Consider the following 20,407-nt stretch of genomic DNA (forward strand, 5'->3'; position numbering starts at 1 on the left):
CCCTGAGCCGAAGGCAGACGCCCAACCGCTGTGCCACCCAGGCGCCCCTCGAGGGAGAGAGTTTCTAATCGACATTGAGGTCTCCAAGGTTGTTGTGTGTCTGGTAAAATACCCAGAAGGTAAAAATTTACCATTGTAACCAATTTAAAGTGGACAGTTTGGTGGCATTAAGGACATTTACATTGTTGTACAACCATCACCGCCATCTGTCTCTAGAACTTCTTTCATCTTCCCGAACTTAAACCCTGTCCCCACTGAACAGTACATGTTGGGTGGCTGCCTTCCACTTCTCCACCCTGCTTGCTCAGGCTGTGGGACTTGTCCGGACCGTGAGCCTCCTGCCCCCCAGAGGGGTGTCTGTGTCCTTTGTGTGTGATCCCTTCCGACCCTGGCATGTCTTCGGGCCTGTGACCTGTTGCTTGCCCTCCCTGTCACCTCCCCTGACTGTGGCCAGCGACCTCTGACCCAGGCATGCTCTCACTTTGGCCCTGGAAACAGAGTTCCTCCGAGCTGGACGGGACGCAGAGGCCATCTGGTGCCTCGTTCTCTGAGGCCCAGAGAAGGGAGGAGACTGGTCAAAGGCCCTGCAGGCCGGGGGAGGTGTGCATAGTCCAGAGCCTCACCTTCTGAGGCCAAAGCACATTTGAGTTTTGTCTTTGCCTTGCTATAGATCCTTACTGGTCTCAAGCCCCCGGACTCAGCCTCGACTAATGACTCCTGAGACCCGCCACCCCCCCGGCCTTCTTGGCTTGGAGAAAACTGTTTTACTAAACACAGTCTTGTGTGCAGTGTGAGCACTGGAGGGGCCACTTCACACACCTGGGTCCCACCAGCCCCACTCTTATCCCCTAGAGACACCTTCTTTGCGGGGATCGCAGGCCAACACCACACTGACAGGTAGGCCAGGGGGCACTGACCTCCTCCCCCAACAGTCTGGTGCTGGCCTTGAACCAGGACGCTTTCCTTAAAACCCGTAGTACGTGGAGCACATCCGAGGGCGCTAGACACGGTTGGGGAGGTGGAGTCATGCAGGGACTGGAGTGACAGGAAGCCATGGGCCAGGCTAAGGAGGGCCGGGTCCCCCTCCCAGAGAGCCCGTGGCCCGGCACCGTTCCTCTGAGGTCACAGAGACTGTCCATGGCACACGGACTTGGTCAGTTCTGAGGAAAACAGTTCCTAGGTCCTCACCTCCTTGGTTTGCCTTAGAATGTCCCTGGGATGAGGGGCCTGTTTCTCATTCTCCTCTGTCCCTTCTACAGCCACCCACCTTCCATCTTACCTTTATCTCCCTCCGGAATCGTGCCGTGATGTGTGGCTCTGGGAGGTAAATACCTACAGATGGCAAACAAAGGGCCGGTCCCCACTATTGTTGTCAGCACTGCTGAGGAAGCAAGTCCCCTCCGGGCCTGGTGACGGTCGGTGTACAAGTCAGGGGATAGCCAGCTGTTGGCTTCCTACAAAACTGGAGAAGACGGCAGTGAGCTATCAGCTGACAGCATTAATAGTAATTTGATGGACAGATTTTGTGATTTTTTTTTTTTTTAAGCAGGTAACTCAGAAGAACGTTGAAGAGTGATTGGGCAACATTGCTAGAGCGAAGCCCTTTCTGTTCCCATCGATCTCTGAATGTGAACGCGGTTTCTTAGTGTTCACGTCTATAAAAATGAAAAACAGAACTAGAATTGGTGCAGATTCTAGTTTGGTTCCATTAATAAATAATATTTTTTTTTTTAAAGATTTTATTTATTTATTTGACAGAGATAGAGACAGCCAGCGAGAGTGGGAACACAAGCAGGGGGAGAGGGAGAGGAAGAAGCAGGCTCACAGCAGAGGAGCCTGATGTGGGGCTCGATCCCATAACGCCGGGATCACGCCCTGANGGCAGACGCCTAACCGCTGTGCCACCCAGGCGCCCCCTTTAATAAATAATATTTATTTGTGGATATAGGAACCACAAGTCCCATCCACCTTCCAACAAATCTCTGTTTTTTATGTTAAATCACTGTTTANAATAAATAATATTTATCTGTGGATATAGGAACCACAAGTCCCATCCACCTTCCAACAAATCTCTGTTTTTTATGTTAAATCACTGTTTAGCAAAGCATTTTGTTTATATTGTTTGACCGATTTTGCACTAAAAATCATTGCAATGATAACTCAAGCCAAAGTCTTAAACACTTCAAGTGCTGGGACCAAACTGCTGTGGGGTATGTCGGGGAGACACAGAAGCACAAAATATGTGTCATTAAGATGAAATTCTGGGTGGACGTAAATTGGAAATACGAGGAAAATCCCATCTGTTGAACTTACCCGTGCATTCCTTTATCAAACCAGAGTCTAGCCTCCACTGGCTACTGGTAAAGAGGCCCACAACAGTTTTATTTTTACACGTCAATATTTAGCTTATGCTGGAAAATATATTATTCACAACCACTGAAACTAATGATGAAAACTTGTGGTGTCAAATGAGCGCGCGGTGCATTAGTCAGTCACACCCCTAGTGAGACCGGAAGCCAGCGCCACTGGAGACCGCCAGACCTGGGGGCCTGAGGGAGCCGGGGAGGGGGGACCCACGTTTGCATTGTGGGTCCAACACAGACTGGCCGAGCACGTGGGCAGATGATTTGGCTCCCCCTGGGGACAGTCCCTCGCGTGTAGAATGGCAGCCTCATCAGGCACGTTGGCCATCCGTCAGCAAGGACACAGGTGAAGAGCACGAGCTCTCGAAGCCGACTTGGTCTGAGTAACTTGCCCAGGTGGTAGAGCCTGACAGTGGATTCAAATCCCAGCTCCCCCACTGTGTCACCTTGGGCAGGCTTCTTCTTTTTTTTTTAAGATTTTATTTATGTATTTATTTATTTATTTATTTATTTGACAGAGAGAGAGACAGCCAGCTAGAGAGGGAACACAAGCAAGGGGANGTATGTATGTATGTATGTATGTATGTATGTATGTATTTATTTATTTATTTATTTATTTATTTGACAGAGAGAGAGACAGCCAGCTAGAGAGGGAACACAAGCAAGGGGAGTGGGAGAGAAAGAAGCAGGCTCCCAGCAGAGGAGCCTGATGTGGGGCTCGATCCCATAACGCCGGGATCACGCCCTGAGCCAAAGGCAGACGCTTAACGACTGAGCCACCCAGGCGCCCCTTGGGCAGGCTTCTTAACCTCTCTGTGCCTCCATCTGCCTCTCTGTGAAATGGGGCCAGAAGTGGTACCTCCCCCATGGGCCTTGTTGAGAGGAAGGTCACAGAACAGTGCCTGGTGCCCGGGAAGCACCACCCTGAGAATCTGCTATCATCAGATGCTTGGTTCCACTGTGCTCCTGTGGTGGCTTTTTAAAATTTACCTGCACCCTCTCCCCACCCCTCATCCTGGGACCCAGGAGCTCCAGTTCTCATGGATTGTAAGAGCCATTTTTTCATGCCTGCTGCAGCTGCCCCTCTCCCAGCCTCCCCCGGGCCACTGCCCTGCACAGGAAATGCCTACTGTCTTCGAAGCCACCCGGGACTCTTGCCAGGGACTCCGTCCCCCCACGCAGAGGCTGTTGAGGAAGTGCTGCTCGAAATCCACTCCACAACTTGGGTGGAGAGGCGTAGTTTTCCATGCTTCTCGACCCCACTCTCTACAGAATCTCCTCTGGGCTCGCAGCCTAGACTGCAGGGGCTGTCCCCTGGCCACGCCTCTGACTGTTCTCGAACTCTGCTTTCCCCACGCTGAGCACATCGAAAGAGGCAGATGGGATGCCTGGGCATTGGTTCTAGCACAGGCTACGGGAACATTTGTGTTTGGGAGGCTATAATTTGAGGACGTCAAGCCCACATAAACCCCACCTGTCTTCCAGAAATGATACTTATTCTGCTTAAGAAACTCAGCCCCCTGACACCTATCACTGTCCACAGCATAACTGCTTTATTCTTATGTTGTTTAAAGCAGTTTCCTGACAATCTGTCTGGGGAGGTGGGATATGAGCCAGTATGGTCGCCCTGTTGGCCCCCCCAGCAGGCATGGTAGGAGTGGTGACCTAGTTATTGGATGAAGGCATCTTTAAAAAAACCCAGATGTGTCCTGGCCCCGAGCAGCACTCTTCTTCCTATCAAGTGTGAGGAGGGAGTGGGGGGGGGGACACAATGAGCAGTGGGACTTAAAGGGCTTTTATCAGAGTGTCTAAAATGTTGACCACCATGACTCCAGATAACGACCTCTGGCCATTTGGAGTAGATCTTGCTGGGAGCAGGTCCTTTAAACCTCAGCAGGGTGGGGAAACTATCCTCTGGACCAGAACCACACCAGCCCCGAAGGCCAGTTGGTCATCCCACTCACCTCTCCTGAAACAGAGCAGGGGCACTGTCCCTGCTGTCCCCAGAGCAGAGCCTTGCGACACACCCCTGACTCCCACAGCATGGGCTTGTCAGCACCTGTGCAGTGGGGGGTGCAGAAGAGAAGGCAGCACAGACGGTTTGGTGGGGTCCCCGGAGAGGCTGCCTCGCTCTCCTGGCAGCCAGGTGGGCGGTGGTATGGGCAATCATTTCACGGGGAATGGGGAGGCCTGAGCTGCCCTCTCACCGGCTTCGGAAGGAAGTATTCATCAAACAGCTGCCATGTGCAGTGCTGCGATATAACAATGAAACAGATTCCTGCCCCTAAAAAGCCCCCCATCTACTGGGGGAAACAGATGGGAACGAGGTTGTTAGCTTTGCGTGTATGAGGGGCACATAGCAATGTCTTGGGAGAGCAGGGCAGGCTCCCCGAAGGGTGGAGAGGAGTTCTCCTGGAAAGGAGGGACTGAGCTAGGGTGGCCCTGATGAACACTGGCTCGTGGCTCTTCTGTAGGGTGGAGGCAGTGGGGGCGAGTGGGGAAGGCCTTGATAGGCAGATGGTGGGGGGGACATCCGGGACAGAGACAACATCTTGGGCAAAGGCCTAGGGGGTGAGGGCATATGGTATATTTCAGGAGCCACAAAGGACAGCCCGTGGGAGCTGCTGGACCATGGGTGTCCACAGGTGGGGAGGGATGGGGGTGGTCGGCCTGGGAGGAGTTCCCCTTTCAGTTCTGGGGGAAGTGGGAGCTGTGGAAGGATTTAAGCAGAGGGAGGTCTTCCATCAGGCAATTTCGAGAGGCTACTCCGGTGGCTGAGCTTGGAGGACTGACCGCACGGTGGGGGGGAGGAGGGGGGAGCTGTGCCAGGTGGTGCCTGAGGATTCGTGGAGAGGGCAGATTTGCAAGGCTTTAGGTGGCAGATAGTGGGAGAGGCTGTGGGGCTGGAAAGGCGCCAGGCCAGTGACCCTCAGGTTGGTGGGCAGCAGAATGGCCTGGCTGCTTGTTAAAGCACAGGTGGCTGGCCCCTGGCCCTGCGGTCGGGATGGGGCCAAAAATTCACATTTCTAGGAGGTTCCCAAGTGGTGGCGCTGCTGCTGCCCGTCAGTAGCCACCCTCCGAGAACCAGGCACTGGGCTTCAGGCTCAGGTGACAGAGATTCCGGGGGCTGCGAAGGAGCGAACACAGCCGCGTGGTTGCAGTGCAAACGTGGGTGCTTGTCCTCTGCTCCGTGCGGCTCTGAGCCCCCTTGTCTGTTTCCCTTCCAGGTGGCGCTTCCCTGAGCTTCCTGGTCTTGGTGACAGGCTGCACATCAGTGGGCAGAATTCCAGAGGCTGAAATCTACAAGATCACTGCCACCGACTTTTACCCTCTGCAGGAGGAGGCCAAGGAGGAGGACCGCCTCACAGCCTTGAGGAGAATCCTCAACTCGGGGGTTTTCTACTTCTCGTGGCCCAACGAGGGGTCCAGCTTCGACCTCACCGTCCGGGTGCAGAAGCAGGGCCATGACAGCGACGAGTGGGGGAGCTCCTTCTGCTGGTGAGGGCCCTGGGCCGTCTCTTACCACCCTGCCCCCCCACCCCCTCCCCCTTGAGTCACATGGAGGACGGGCTCTGATCGGCACCTGCATCCTTGTTCTCCACTTTACATCATCCCCAGGATCCTGGGGTACTTCTTAGAGTCCAGGCGCTCTCAGCACAGAAGGCTCACCACCCCCCATCCCCACCCCTGAGCTCAGGGAAGGTGTTCAGTCTAATGTGGATTTAGAAAAGAAACTCTCCATAAGGAAGGAGCATAAGAGCCAATGTCCACGTGGTACTTCCTAAGTGCCGGGCTGTGCTCAGTGCTCCTGTGGTTCTCTCAGCGATCCTGGTTCCCCTCTGGTGCACACACATTTACCACCGACGCTTATATACGGTGCTCATGTTCTAGTAAGTTCCTGCTGGTACTAACTCAGAATCCTCATAGTCACCTATGAGGTAGGGTCTGTTTGTTATGCCCATTTTATAGATGGTGGAGGAGACTGAGGCTTGAACAAGTGAGGGAATTTGAACCCAGGCATTCTGGCTCCAGCTCCCGTACTGTTAATCACCAAGCCAAACCATCTCCTCCAGCAATGGGGAAACTGAGTCAGCCTGCCAAGGTGTCATGCGGTCATGTGGTAAGATATATCCTGAAGCCCAGACCAAGGTGCCTGGATTTCTGTATGTTTCGGCTTATTCGGGTGCTCCTTCCTGAACACAGCTAGGTGTGGATGACCATATAAATATGGAAATTATCTATTGCTCTTTCTGGGCCCTGGGGGTCATGACCCTGGCAAGTCCTGGGGGAGAGGTGTGGTGCAGTGATTTACATCGACTGGTGTCAGGCCTGGGTTGTCAACTGCTGTACCCCTCAGATTTGCCAGGAGACGTGTGAGAAGTGAGTCAGAAGCCAACGTGATGAAAATCGTGCTGTAGAAATTGCTCCAATATGCCTTATACATCGAATGTTCTTAGAATTCCAGTGCTGGCCCTTTGGAGCCACCCTAGTTTTCCAGCCCTAAGACAGAGTGGGTGAGGCTTATTTACATCCTTTATTTATGCCTGCCTCCCTCCCTGTGCCCAAACCCAGAAAGTCGGAGTTCTCCTTCACTGCATAAATGTTTTTTTCCTTGGTGCTTCGGCCCCCCCACCCCTGCCCGAGTTCTGTTTGGAGAAAGAGGCTTCACATGTCCCACCATGCGCCTCGCATTCCCTACCCCCAGGCCCTCGTGGACCAGCTGGTTTTGTTGAGTTCTTGGAAACACCTGTGAGTCTCCTGCTGGTCTTGTTAACGTGTCGATTCTGATTCAGCAGGGCTGGGCTGGAGCCCCAGATTCAGTATTTCCAGCTGGGTAGTGGTGGTGGCTCCTGTCCTGCTGGTTTGAGGACCTTTCTGAGACACTGGTCTGGGGGATGGTGTTTCTGTGAAATCACTAAGTCCATTTTGCAGGGACCAGCAGGTGCCCCTGAAGTCAGCTGAAGTTAGGGATGCAGGGCTGGGGTTTCTGAGGGGTGTCGGTGCTAAGGCCATGGAGCCACTTCCAACAGGGACTGCTGACATTCCTTAGCAACATCTCAGGACGGTAGGGGACACCTGGGGAACCAGGTGGCCACGGCACCTTTGTGACCGCTCGTCAGGCCTCCTTCTGCCAGCTCTGGGGCTGGAGACTCAGGGTCCACAGAGAGCAGCAGGAAGGGTGTGGACTCACGAGGGGGAGGCTGAGGGGGGCTGGGGAAGGGGCAAGCCCCAAGTGGACAGCAGACTATATCTGGAGCTGAGAGGAAGTGGCAGTCTGGAGGGTGCCAGGCCTCTGGCTACACCACACGTCAGGGTGTGTGGTGTTTGGGCGGCACCCATGGTACTGACCACAACTGAGTCAGCCCCGACTGAGTGGTTATGGGCTTGATTGCCTCAAGCCACCGTTCGGGGTGCCGTGTTCCAGATCTGGACCCACATCTGGAGTCAGATGGGGTCAACACGGAACGTGGCTGGTGAATGAGGGAATGTAGGGCGGTGTGAAGTTGTTTTTCCGGGCCGGTGATGGACCCCACGGATAATTGCTTCCCAGTGGAATGCAAGCCCCGGAGGAAACTCACAGTGGTTTTCCTTTATAGATCTGGGTCTCTTCCTCCGAGGAGAAGAGCTGTCCTCCTACAGCCGCCAGGCCAGTGTGGCTGTAAACGGGGATTCAGAGTTGACTGTTTGGCCTTTTTGGCCAAAGGCTCCTTTGGCAAGGGCTCCTTTGCCTGACCCCTGGTGACTGATGGCAGCCATCGCTGTGTAGCTAGAAGACTGGAATATTCTGGAGGCTTTGCCTTGATACCATGTGCAGATTTGTTACTAAAGCTGGTTCATCATCTGAATTTTAGAGAGTGATTCAGAAGAGGAAAATGCGTTTTTGTAAAGGAGTGCTCCGTGACCGTCATTGTTTAGGTACACAAGCACAGTGGCTCGCAGAGCTCAGAAGGGAGTCCCATGGGCCGCTCGCTGAGGGGTGGGGTTTCTCAGCATCATGCTCAGGGTGGGGGAGGCTGGCCTGAGACCTTGGGAGCCTTGCTGCTTGGAGAAGCCACCTGAGACATCAGGGCTCACAGGGCACTTCTGAAGAAACGAGAGAAGGCTGCTATCTCTAAGGAAGGCTCTAGGGCAGGAACAGTGCTGCCTTTTTTAAACAAATAGGGCATGGTGATCTAGATTTGCTTAATACCCTGTGGGAGAGAGCCTTCTGGGAAGGTTCCTGCCTCCCTGGGCGTGTCTGAGAGGCCTCAGAATGTGCAAGGTGCTCCTCGGGTCCCCTGAGCGCCCCGAATAGAGCTCGGCCTGTAGTGTCGGGGGTCCTGGCACCCCTCCAAGACCACCCTTCTCAAAGTGGCCGCTGGGGTTGAGTAAGGTTGAGTGGGTGTTGGGGAAGCTGAGAGAGAGCAAGAGAAGGCAGTGGCCAGCACAGGTGAGGCTGGGCCTTGTGGGGCCTTCAGTGAGAGAGGACACAGGCCTGGGGCTGGCAGTGCCCGAGAAGAGGGCAGGCTCCCAGCTCCTCGCTGCTGCTTACTGGCTCCCAGACCTTGGGCAAGTCCTTCACTTCTCTGTGCCTCAGTTTCTTTGTCTGTAGGATGGGCTGAATAATACCTTTCACATGGGGCCTTTGGAGGATGAAGTGAGTTAATCCATCCCAAAGCACTTAAAATGGTACTCGGTGCACTTGATAAATGTTGGCTTTTATCCCCATCCTTATCATGGACACCAGGGGTCTGTCCCCAGAGCCCCAGAACAATCCACCGGATATGGGGATGAAATACTGGAACTTTTGTGGCTCTTATTTTCGTGTCATCCTTTTTATTTATTTTTAAAGATTTTATTTATTTATTTGAGAGAGCAAGGTGGGGGAGGGAGAGAAGCAGACCCCCTGCTGAGCAGGGAGCCCAAGGCTGGCTCCATCCCAGGACCACAACTTGAGCCGAAGTCAGACGCTTAGCCCACCGAGCCACCCAGGTGCCCCTTGTCTCATGCATTTTTACTTATTTTGGACTGCTTCCTACTGCTCTCATTGAGATAGGCTACACCTCATGGGCTATGTATGTCATTTAAATAAGCTTGCATGTACTTACTTAATGATTATTTATCATTAATTACAAAACCTATGATTAAATTTTTTACTGATGGGATTTCTGATTGAGAAATGTGGAGGCCAGAGATCCAAAGGAAGGCTCCTCCCACGATCCCCGGAAGGTGATGGTTGGCTCTCCCTCCCCGCGCGACTTTCCATTCACTGACACTGCCGCCCGCAATGGTTTTGGGAAGGACTTCGTTGTCGACGCTGCACGGCCTCGGCTGCCCTGCTTTTTGGGGGTCACGGAAGCGCATGAACCTTCTGGCCCCGCTTCCCGAGTACCGAGTCCTCTGGGGGCGCTTCCCCCCACCCCGTCCCCGGCGCGAGTGCCGGCCCTGCGCCTGCCCTCCGCACTCGCTTCGGCGCAGTGTTGCGGGAGGATGCGGTGTGACCCCGGTCGCTGTGGGGCTCCGTTTTGCAGGAACCAGCTGCTGCATGTGCCGCTGAGACAGCACCAGGTGAGCTGCCGCGACTGGCTGCTGAAGGTCATCTGCGGCGTGGTGTCCGTCCGCACGGTGTACGCCTCGCACAAGCAGGCAAAGGCCTGCCTCATCTCCCGCATCAGCTGCGAGCGCGCCGGCGCTCGCTTCCACACCCGCGGCGTGAACGACGACGGCCACGTGTCCAACTTCGTGGAGACCGAGCAGGTCAGTGCCCGGGTTGCTCGGGGGCGCCTGGTGGTTCGCAGGGGACACAGCGGTGCTAGTGCGTTTCCGTTTGGGGCAGAAGGGCGTCAGGCATAGTGGAGGGCGTTTCTGGTGATCGTGGCTTCTTCCTCTGATTGGAGACCAGAGCGAGTCCTCGGGGCTCTGCCTGCCAATGTGGCTGCCAATGTGGCTGACTTTCGTGATTCGCTTTTGCTGGGGTCATACTGCTTCCCCAAAGTACTTTTAGCTAAAGGGAAGCTGGAATTTTTTCCGCGGTCATAAAGGGTGGCCCTCATGTCGGAGGGCAGGTGATGGATGAACCAGCAGGGTTGGAAAACCTTCTTAAGACAAAAAGTAGACAATAAAACAAGGGTGAGAGGAGAAACCATTTTTCATTCTAAATCAGCCTGAGCATGTCTTAGCACCTGGGAGTTGCGAAATCTGCGTGTCCAGCGGCACTCGCCTTCAGCTTCCATGAATATAACCATCTGCTTCATCTCTCATTGATATTTTCCCCCCTAAATTCTGTTCTCATTCCCAGAGATGCTGTCTTACATTGTTTTTTTTTTTTTTCTCTCCAAGTTGCAAATCTGTAGAATAAGGCCCCCTTGTAGACTAACAGGTGGAGTAAATTCTGAGCCAGGCGAGCCCCAGGACAGGCACAGGTGCCGCGTGGCTGTGGGTGTCCCGCTGCAAACAGCCTGTGTTTAGCCATGATGTGGCTTTGCAGCCCCTCCTTCCTGCAGCTGTGAGAGATGTTTTCTACCAGGACTTGAGCCCGTTTAATTCAGCACAGAATTGAACACCTGCTTTCTGGGTGTGAGCTGCGCCTGCTTGGGCTTAAGGTGAGGCGGTCCTCTTGGAGTCTGATGCTGACTAGGAGAGCTTGGGAACGGGAGCTTTCAGATGAGTGACAGGGGCACTTGCTTGCCTATGACTTCTGTTCATTCTGTCTGCTCTCCTGGATATAAATAATATCTGGTTTAAAATGTCAGAGAAATTGTGGCCCCGAGATGGAGGATATTTTCTTTTTTCTTGCTCGTGTCCACGCGGCGAAAAGTACTTCGTTTCGTTTGCATGGCCCCACCTGCATCACCACGTCCCATCCCCAGGCTTCCCCTTGTGTGCTGAGCCTTTCAATCAGCGCGTTCAACAGATCTTTATTGTTTCTCGCCCGCCAGGGGCTGAGCGCTGTGCCAGGAACTGGGGGCCAGAGGTGCAAAGCGTATTTGTACAAATCAAAATGCCTGTGCCCCTGAACCTGGTAACTGGGTGGAAGAGGTTTTCATCGGCAGCACTGGAGCTTGGCCCCTGTCTTGCTCTCCATCGGCCTTTGGGCACACACAGTCCCTTATTTATTCTTCTTTGATGCTCCCCAGAGTTGTGAGTTTCAATCATATTTTTTGTAAAAACTGGGGTCTCATCTATTGTATCTTACCAAGGAAATCGTTGGAAAAGCACCTGCCCTCCCTATCACTGGCGTTCCTGAGAGATTGGGCATTTTAACACTGCAGATGTAAGCCGCTGTAACAAAGTGCCACAGACAAGGCTTAAAAGAACTAGTATTTATTATCTTACGGTTCTGGAGGCCAAAGGTCCGAAATCTGGGTGTTGGCAGGACCATACTCCCTCTGAAGCCCCTAGAGGAGGATCATTCCTGCCTCTTCCAGCTCGGGGGGCCCCCTTTGTGCAGCCCTCCCGTCCCTGCCTCACCTCCATGTGGTGGCCCTCTCCCAGGGCGTCTGTCTCCCCTTTCATGAGGAGACCCACCCTGTCCAATGTGTCCCATCTTAACTGCATTTGCAGTGGCCGTCTCCAAATAAGGTCACGTTCCGAGGTGGTAGGGATTAGGACTTCAACATGTCTTCTGGGGGGACACCGCTGAACCCATAAAGACATAATTCGGTGTTAAGGGACAGTGCTTTAAATGCAGTACCTTTAGCTTTATGGAAAATCTCGATGCTGTGCTTGCTTTTCTCATTTTTCTACAGACTGGGTCTGGGGACTTTGCTCTGGTTATTTCATCTATGTGTGTCTTGGTGACTGGCATTGTCCCACGTGCCCAATTGCTCGGGCTCAGAGATAGGGCCCTTGTTTCCTCGTGGCCGGCCCAGCAAGGCCTTAGAGACGCCACCGGCCTGCCCTCTGGCTCCGGGAGCTGCAGCTCCGTGCTATTTAAATGGCCTCCACCTGCCTCCCTTCTCAGGACTGGGGAGGGATTTCCTCGTTCACACAGCTTTGTGGTCTTCCTAGTTCCTGTTTTCTCTCCCTTTTTCTCCTCTGGACCCAGAGTTGTTTTTTGTTTTTTGTTTTTTTGTTTTTTGTTTTTTGGATAAAACCCTCAGCCCAGCCTTGCTCTAGAAGCAGCGGGCAAGCTGACAGGCAGCCAGACACCCCAAGGATGGGCGTAGAATGTGGACCTCATCTGAGACCAACATGGCTTCTTGGGCCCATGGTGATTTTGCTTTTACCAGACGTGTATCGGGGCAAGGGGCTCATGGTCACCTTGCACCCAGAGAAGTTCTTTGTGGGGCTACTCCCAACAGACCCCGTGCTCTCCCAGGATGATTCGTGTCTGCAGAGAGCCCTCAGACAGTGTGACCACCATGGTGGGCGGGTGGGTGGGTGGCGAAGGCCACCCCAGGGGCGGGGAGGGGTCAGTGCCCAGAGCCGACTCCAGGTGTTTCCTCAGGGCAACAGGAGAGCAAAATGAGCCCCTCAGCTGAATGTGGTTGTGAGCCCGCCCAGGCAGGGAAGCAGCAGGAACGGGACAGGCACCTTCCCTGTCCTGGGCGTGTACCCCACAGTCAGTGCTCAGCGGGAGGGGTCTTGCCTGCAGGGACGGGAAAGCCGACAGAGCAAGGGAGGGCAGGGCAACAGACGGACACAGGGCCAGGTGGGGCAGCCGAGGAATGGCAGGAAGGCGTAGGGGAGAATGAGGGCAGAAGTGAAGGCATGCGCTTCCCGAAGAAAGCACCGGCCGAGGGACACCCTGACCATACCCTGGGGAGCCAACACAGCCCGGATGGGGGGTCCACCCCTTCCCGAAGCCAGGTAGTGTCGGCCGTAGCTGCGTCGTCCCCTTTCCTGAAATGCTTTCAGAGGCGGGATGAGCAGCCGTGGCTGAAGGAAAGCAGGGGCTCCCCGAGACACAAGAATCTCGTGTGGCCCCCCCTTGTACAAGACAGCCGTTTTCTCTGGCTCTGCAGTCGTGGAGTGGTTTTGTTTACATCACTTGGTACCAATAGAAGTGCTTGGGTTGATCTAAGTTGTTTTTTTCTAACACACAAATCTTTTCCGAAGTGGAGCATAACCATAACCAATGTTCTTGCCAAGCACAGCTCTGCCTTCCCCCCTGCACCTGCTGGTGAAGGGGCTTCTGGGTATCGGCACCTGGGGGCGATGCGCGGCCTGCGGGTGTCTGCCGCGCTCAGGGGCAGCTTGGGAGGGGGAGCTGCACAGAAACCACCCGGAGAACCTGCTGTAACCCTGTTGAGGTTGGCCCATCAGGGGCTGCGGTGATAGGAGGGGGCGTGGAGAAGTCGCTGCTGGGAGCCCTGCCTGGCCTGCTCCCTGGCATTCGTGGAACCTCCCTGCCGTCATGGTGGCTTGGCTCAGGGTGACAGCATGTGTGCATTGCTCCCCGAGGCCTTCGAATCAAAGCGATGCCAGTGATGCACTAGGCAGTGGGGTTGATTCGTCCCGGTGGCGTGGCGTTGCCGGCTTCGTGACCTGACGTTGGGAGAAGGGCCGGCTGTGGAACATGGGCCTCTCACCAGAGATCGGCGGACAGCCTCTTGGAGGAAACCGGGGCTGAGCCGCAGCGGGAAAGGGTCTCCGCTGGGTCTGCTTGGTGGCTCTCGGGGTTGCCCATAGATCCCAGGCCCCTGTACGGAAGTGAGGCTCTTCAGACCCCAGCCTGTGGCCACGTGGGAGTGGGGGTCCTTCCCTGAGTGCGTGAAGGTGCTGACGGAGGGCTGCGCTGTGCTTTTTTGCAAATGGTGGGACTAGGCAGAGAGCGGGCGGGTCCCCTGAGGCGGGGTCTCTCCTAAATTAAATGCTCAGGGAGCCAGAAGGGGGAGATGCTTTCAGCACCACCCACTCTGCCTTGCTTTAGTGTTTTTCCTAAGAGGAATGAACAAGCTTTCTCCTCCAAGGCAGGCCGCGTGTGTGTGCATGGGTGGGGGGGGGAGGTCATGTGTGCACGCACAGGTGTGTGCATTGGTGTGTGGTATGTGAGTGCATGTTTGTGCAGGGGTGTTTCGCAGGGGTGTTTGTGTGCATTGGTGTGTATGGCGTGTGTGTGCGGTGCATGCATGTGTGCAGGTGTGGACCTTGTCTCAGTCTTCCTGGGAAGAAGCCTTTCGGCTCCGCTATGAGTCATACCTGGTAGGATTGCTCTGCAGCTGTGACTCACCATGCAGAAAAACAAACCCCAAAAAGTCCCTTTGGTCTACCAAAAGAAAAAAAGAGGAAAAATATCTGGCTATTGAAGATAAGACCACTGATTAATCCGGGAGGGCAAAGTCGGCTGTGTGTCCTCCCAGGAACGCAACAGACTTGGAAAGCACTGGTTTGTAAACACCTCACCTGGAAATGGGAGTTGGGCAGAAGCCTTCCAGATAAAAGAGCATCTGCTGGGCCGCAAGTCTCCTTGCATCTTATCCCTTTCTTCTCAGGGTCCTTGGGTTTCTGCTCCCACCACTCTGTGAAAGGGGCCACTCCGAGTTGCCAAGGCCAGGGTGTCCCAGGCCCGGCTTGGGCTTGCCACGGCTCAGCCATGACAGACTCCCTCCCACCCCTTGTGTGTCCCTACAGTCCTGCTCCCCACAGCCTAAGCCCCGCTCCCCCAGTGCTCTGACCGCCCTCCCGGTCTGTCAGGCCTCTGCAGGGGCCTCATCCACATGCCTGGGCAGTGCTCTCCTGCCCCCAAGAGCAAGGAGCCACCGTCCTGCACTGGGATCACCTTCCCTCATTACTCGTTTACTCCTCCCTACGACTAGGTGACAGTAACTCCACTGAGAGAAGGAAACTGAGGCCCAAAGGTTAAAGAACACGCCCAGGGTCACCCTGCAGGGCACAGGGGAGCTGGCAGGTGGAATGGAAGGTGCTGTCCCAGAGCCCATGTACTGACCCGCTTTCTGGCTCTATCCTCCTTTCTCCTGCCCCGAGATCCCAATGCCCTCTGTGAAAACCCTTCTGCGAGGGGAGGCATCAAGTCTGTCAGGAGTATTAAAACCTATGTTCCTTAGCTCAGGAAGGAAAGCACCCCGGATCCACTGCCGGTTTGTCTTACCACCTTGGCAACAACGAAGGTGGTCCCGATGATGAATGGGGTGCAAAGCTTTTGCATCTTCATGTGGGTGGGAAGAGTGGAGAAATTCAGAGGCATCTTTTCGTCCTGTCCCAGGGGTGGGGTCTGGGGAGCGGGGCCTCCTGGTGGGTGTTTTCTGAAGCCCATTCTGCCTGTGCAAGTTACAGCTCAAGAGGGGTGTGGTCTGATGCTAGAGGTAGCTTGTTGAGTACGTCTTAAAGTGAAGGGTAATAGTCCCATAGCTTAAGTCAGGTCCTGGCACTGTTAAGGGCTATCCTTATAGAGAACCTATAAATTGGTTTCCTTCTCAGTTATCTGGACCTGTATGCTCTTCATCTCACAGTAGTCCATGATGCCTGCATCAGTTTAAGCAGTCTGCTACTTTCTTCTGTTTTTGTTTTAAGATTTTTTTTATTTGAGAGAGAAAGAGGGAGAGAGAGCGAGCCTGAGTGGGGGAGGGGGGGCAGAGAGAGAGGAATAAGCAGATTCCCGCTGAGCAGGGAACCCAATACGGCTTGATCCCAGGACCCAGGGATCATGACCTGAGCTGAAGGCAGATGCTGAACTGACTGAGCCACCCAGGCACCCCTGGTTTTTGTTTTTGTTTTTGTTTTGAGCGGGATAATAGGGGGAGCAAATTTGCTGGTAGTCCATATCTGGAAACAGACAAGTTCTTCACCCAGTGCTTTTCCGTTTGGAAAAAGAGAGGAGTTCAGCTCCCGTCATTCCTTTGGTCCCAGGGAGCTGCAGGTCTGATGCTCAGGTCCTCCACCGCAGAATTACTTACTAATGCATGTGTGATCTGAGCGTGATCTAGCCACGCGGAAAGCTACCGTGTGAGGGAGCAGGCTGGTAAGAAATGGAAAGGATCGGCAGCATTGCCCAGGCTGGCCCTGCCAGGCCAGGGTAGAATTACTCAGATCAAAGGCAGCACATCTGATAGTCGCCATGCCTCCCTTCGTGCTGCTCAGGACCGCACTTCTTGTCCCTGTAACACTCCCTTGCAATGTCGGGGGCGCCTGCAGGCCGATGAGCTGGCACACCCCGAAGTAACGGTGTGTGGGGTGGGGGAGGAGATCTGTGCTTTAGCGGGTGAGTATCCCGTGCGTCCAGGCAGGTGCTTCCCCCCCTCCCCAGAAGCGTGTGGAGGCTGTGCGGTGTATGTTGACTTAGCGGTGGGTTTAAGAACACAGTGGCCCAGGGCCAGGAGCAACTACAAGTTCATGTCAATTCTTGGCCTCCATGGTCAAGTGCAGTGTAAGTGCCTCGTGTGGTCACCCAGGGCTTTTGGCTAAGCTCGTTTGTTTCATCCATCCCTTTCCAGTTGCTCTCTGCTACTTAGCTAGTTGACAGGGTGAAAATAGAGGGCTCTAAGGAAGGGCTTAGTTCGGTTCCAGAGCACATTTGCTTCTGTTCCTACAGTGGGGAGCGGGGAGGCGCTGCTGGGCTTTCCAGAGAGCTGGGTGAGGCTGTGTTTAGTCCTGGTCAGCTGCGGCTCTCCCCGGGAGGCCCTGTGCCCGCTCCAGACTCCTTTGAGGCTGGTCAGCCGCCAGCATGCCCGTGAGCACACGGGGCCAGCCTGTGGGTCAGGGAGCGGCGAGGCCAGGCTGGCCAGGGGAGCAGAGGGCGCAGAAGTCCGCTGTCTGCCCTTCATTCGGGCTGGTGTCGGATCTCAGGCGGCCAGATCCCATTACCCGGCCCCAGGACATTCAGTTTCATTGAGGAATACTTTCCCTTTATGTTTCCTTGTGGTGCAGACGATTTACATGGATGACGGAGTGTCGTCTTTTGTCCAGATCAGAGGCTCCGTTCCGCTGTTTTGGGAGCAGCCAGGGCTTCAGGTAGGTAATGAAAAAAGTAAGTCACCTGCCTCTCTCTTCTGGACAACTGTGGTTTGTTTCTTTTAACCGTATTTCCTTCAGTTTCTAGGCTTGTTCCTCAGGCCCATTGGATTGAGCTGAGCTGCCAAAGTGTGCACACCTGTGTGTGTGTGCTCGCGTGTGTACGTGTGTGTGCGTGGTGTTTATATACAGAAATGTACACACTGTGTGTAATTCTCTGACCCCGAGTTTGCTGTTGATGCAGGCCACGTGGGAAGGGAGGTCTTTGCTGATAAGAGAGTCGCATGATGTAATTGAGTAGAATTACTTTCTTAGCCGCCAAGGTCAATGTATTGAGAACATGGCCAAAGATTTTTTTGAGAGCGGAGACCATCCTATGGGGCTCTGAAAGGTTTTCGGGCCCTGGCCATGCAGCAGGTCCAAGGGCCCGAGGTGCCTGCTGTGGGGCCACGTGAGAATGGCACGGAACTTTCCCGTGATTTCTAAAAATACACCTTGTGGTCTAAAACAGGGCTCTGGTCTGTGCCAGAGGTATTTGGCGTTCTGTCTCCTGGGAAGAGTTCAGGGCATGGTACCACGTTCCAAGGACACGTTTGCCGTCCGTGGAATTGTGCACTGCCTCGTTCACAAGTTCCTTCCCTGGAGGGTCACGGGCCAAGTGGGTCTGAGGTTACTCAGCGTTGACCCCAGATCTTCCGCTCTGGTTGGAGCGATCACCTGGGTGCCCAGAAGACCTCTGCCCAGGCCTCTGTGGCTCCCGTTCCTCTTACCGAGGACTCTGTGTGATGGCGGTTGGGTCGTCAGCGGTGGCTCAGGGCCGTCTGCCACATTCTTGGGGGTGTTTGACAGCACCGGGTCTTTCCCCGGCCTTTGACTTGACCCCGTGGCAGCAGAAGGCACTTTGTCCATGTGGCTGCATCGTGCAGTGGACAGCCTTGATAAGGAACCACGGTCAGTTCTTGGAGTAAGGTGGAGGCGGGCGGGTCTCCTGAGGGTCTGACTTCTGGTGGACGGAGAAGCTTTTTTAGCCTTCAGTCTTCCCAGCAGAAAGGAACAGCTAAGATGTGCGAGGATGGCTGGTGGCATTACGTGGCAGCATGGAGAAACACTCCTCAGGATGATTAGGACGGGCAAGATGATGCTGGAGCTCATCCCAAAACAGTTTTTTTTAAATGGCTGTATTGTGATAGAATTTACATACCATAAACTACACCCATTTAAAGTGTACAATTCAGTGGTTTTTAGTGCATTTACAGAGTCACGTAGCCATCACCGTGGTCTAATTTTCGAGGACTCATCGCCCCTAAGAACCCTGTCCCCACTGGCCGTCACCCCTCGCCGTGCCCCCCTCCCAGCTCTTCCCGAGGCCGAAGCAACTGTCAGTCTGCTTTCTGTCCCTATAGATTTGCCCATTTGGGACATTCCAAAAAGGGTTTTTGAAACTTGATTTTTTTTTAGATTTGGAGTTTACCCTCCTGAAACTTCTGGAGCTCTGTATTTAGAAGAATAAAAAGCAAACNCGGGACATTCCAAAAAGGGTTTTTGAAACTTGATTTTTTTTTTAGATTTGGAGTTTACCCTCCTGAAACTTCTGGAGCTCTGTATTTAGAAGAATAAAAAGCAAACATCAAGTGAGTAGGGGATAAAAAAGGAAGCAGGAGACAATGTTATGTTTCACGTGAAGATTTTAAGAAATCCAGAAATTGAGGGTGGTCGTGATAGTCTTGGAATTTGGGAAGGAGCCTTTGAAGTGTATCCCCTTCGCCCCTGCATCCAGTTCTGGGTCCTTCTGACCTCGGACACTGACCCTGAGACCAGGATTTGGGATGGCCGCAATTGCCAACGGGCTCCTTCTTGCCTTACAGGCTGGCTGTCTGCAGGGGGATACATGAGAGTGAGTCTGATTGCCGACCTCTGAGAAGGTTCCCCCTCTCTCCATCGTGTCTTGTCTGGGGCTCTCCAGCTCTTTGCATCTTCCATCCCATTTCTAGGACTCTCCATGTTCCAGTCTCCCTCTTCTCAAAACAGCAAAACTGGTCTGTCATTCCTGTCTTTAATTTTGGTCCCCAGCTTGACCCACTTGACACAGCCTGACCCTGCCATGGAACAGCTGCCCTCAATCTGACATGAGCATTCTCGGTGGGGCTCCGGGGGCTCGCTTTTTGGCAGCCATGGCGCCTTTTAGATTCATAATACTTGTGCTTCTCCAGAGCCTCTGTGGTTTTTTCAAAATAAGCTTCAAAAGGCTTTAGTGTTCATTAATCTTATGAAGGATTTGCTAACCTTTGGGTCTGATACCTGTGTTTATCTTCTAAAACCTTCCACCATCAGAGAGATTAGGTCATCTTCGCAGGGTGACCGGGTTCACTCATGGTCTGCATTCACCCTCCTCCCTGAACTATCAACGGCAAGCCTGAGGGTTGATTCTGGTTGTTTTTCTCCCCTCCTTCTTCACTTAGGTTAGATAAAAAATGCAAAGATTTCTGGGCAGATAGCTTGCATCTTAAGTTGCAGTGTTTCAACCTCTGGGGACTATCCCTGGGAACCGATGCACCCCGCCAGGGATGGGGGGTAGGTGTGGGGACGGGCAGAGAGGACTTGGGACGATGATTTGTCTGCACGTTTGCACAGCAGTGGTGCCTTCCTTACAAACTCCTGGATCCTGACGCCATTTCTAGCCACGTGTACCTTACACAGTTTCGTCTTTACCATGTAAACAGCTTTGCGGTTTATAAATAGCCACACTGAAATTTTACACTTAAAGCTAATTGCTCTCCTGGTGTGATTAGTGAGAGAGTATATTTGTTCTATACTCTTAGTCCATTGAAGATTTTGCTCCCCTGTCGCTTTACAGTCTTCCTCCCTATAACGTGCATGTACAGGCGGTCTTGCCAAGGTGAGTTAGGTCTCTGTTTTGAAGCTTCATATAACGTTAGCAGCTGGAGGAGGATGCAAAGTAGATTAGTCCCCTCTGCTGTTCCCACCTTGCCTGCACTCGCCCCTTCCCCATCACACCCTGTTTACTAGGGTCTCGGGTACACAGCACTGTATGTGCTCATTTGTGTGGCTGTATTTTTTTTGGTCCCCAAAAGGATGTGAGATGGCTTGTAGCACAACAGTTTCAGAAGAGGTTAGGGTGAGGGAAAGATCCT

General features: G+C 53.7%; 1 protein-coding gene across 1 annotated transcript in view; it reads left to right on the plus strand.

The window, feature by feature from the left end:
- SYNJ2 (synaptojanin 2) overlaps positions 1–20,407 on the plus strand; it is a 103,243-nt gene that overhangs the window by 39,311 nt on the left and 43,525 nt on the right. The window contains exons 3-5 of the mRNA XM_034670792.1: positions 5,591–5,861; positions 9,875–10,100; positions 17,172–17,255. Coding sequence (XP_034526683.1) covers positions 5,591–5,861; positions 9,875–10,100; positions 17,172–17,255 — 581 coding nt within the window. The remainder of the gene's footprint in view (positions 1–5,590; positions 5,862–9,874; positions 10,101–17,171; positions 17,256–20,407) is intronic.

This window comes from Ailuropoda melanoleuca, chromosome 10 (genome assembly GCF_002007445.2).
Source record: "Ailuropoda melanoleuca isolate Jingjing chromosome 10, ASM200744v2, whole genome shotgun sequence".
NCBI classification, from domain to species: Eukaryota; Metazoa; Chordata; class Mammalia; order Carnivora; family Ursidae; genus Ailuropoda; species Ailuropoda melanoleuca.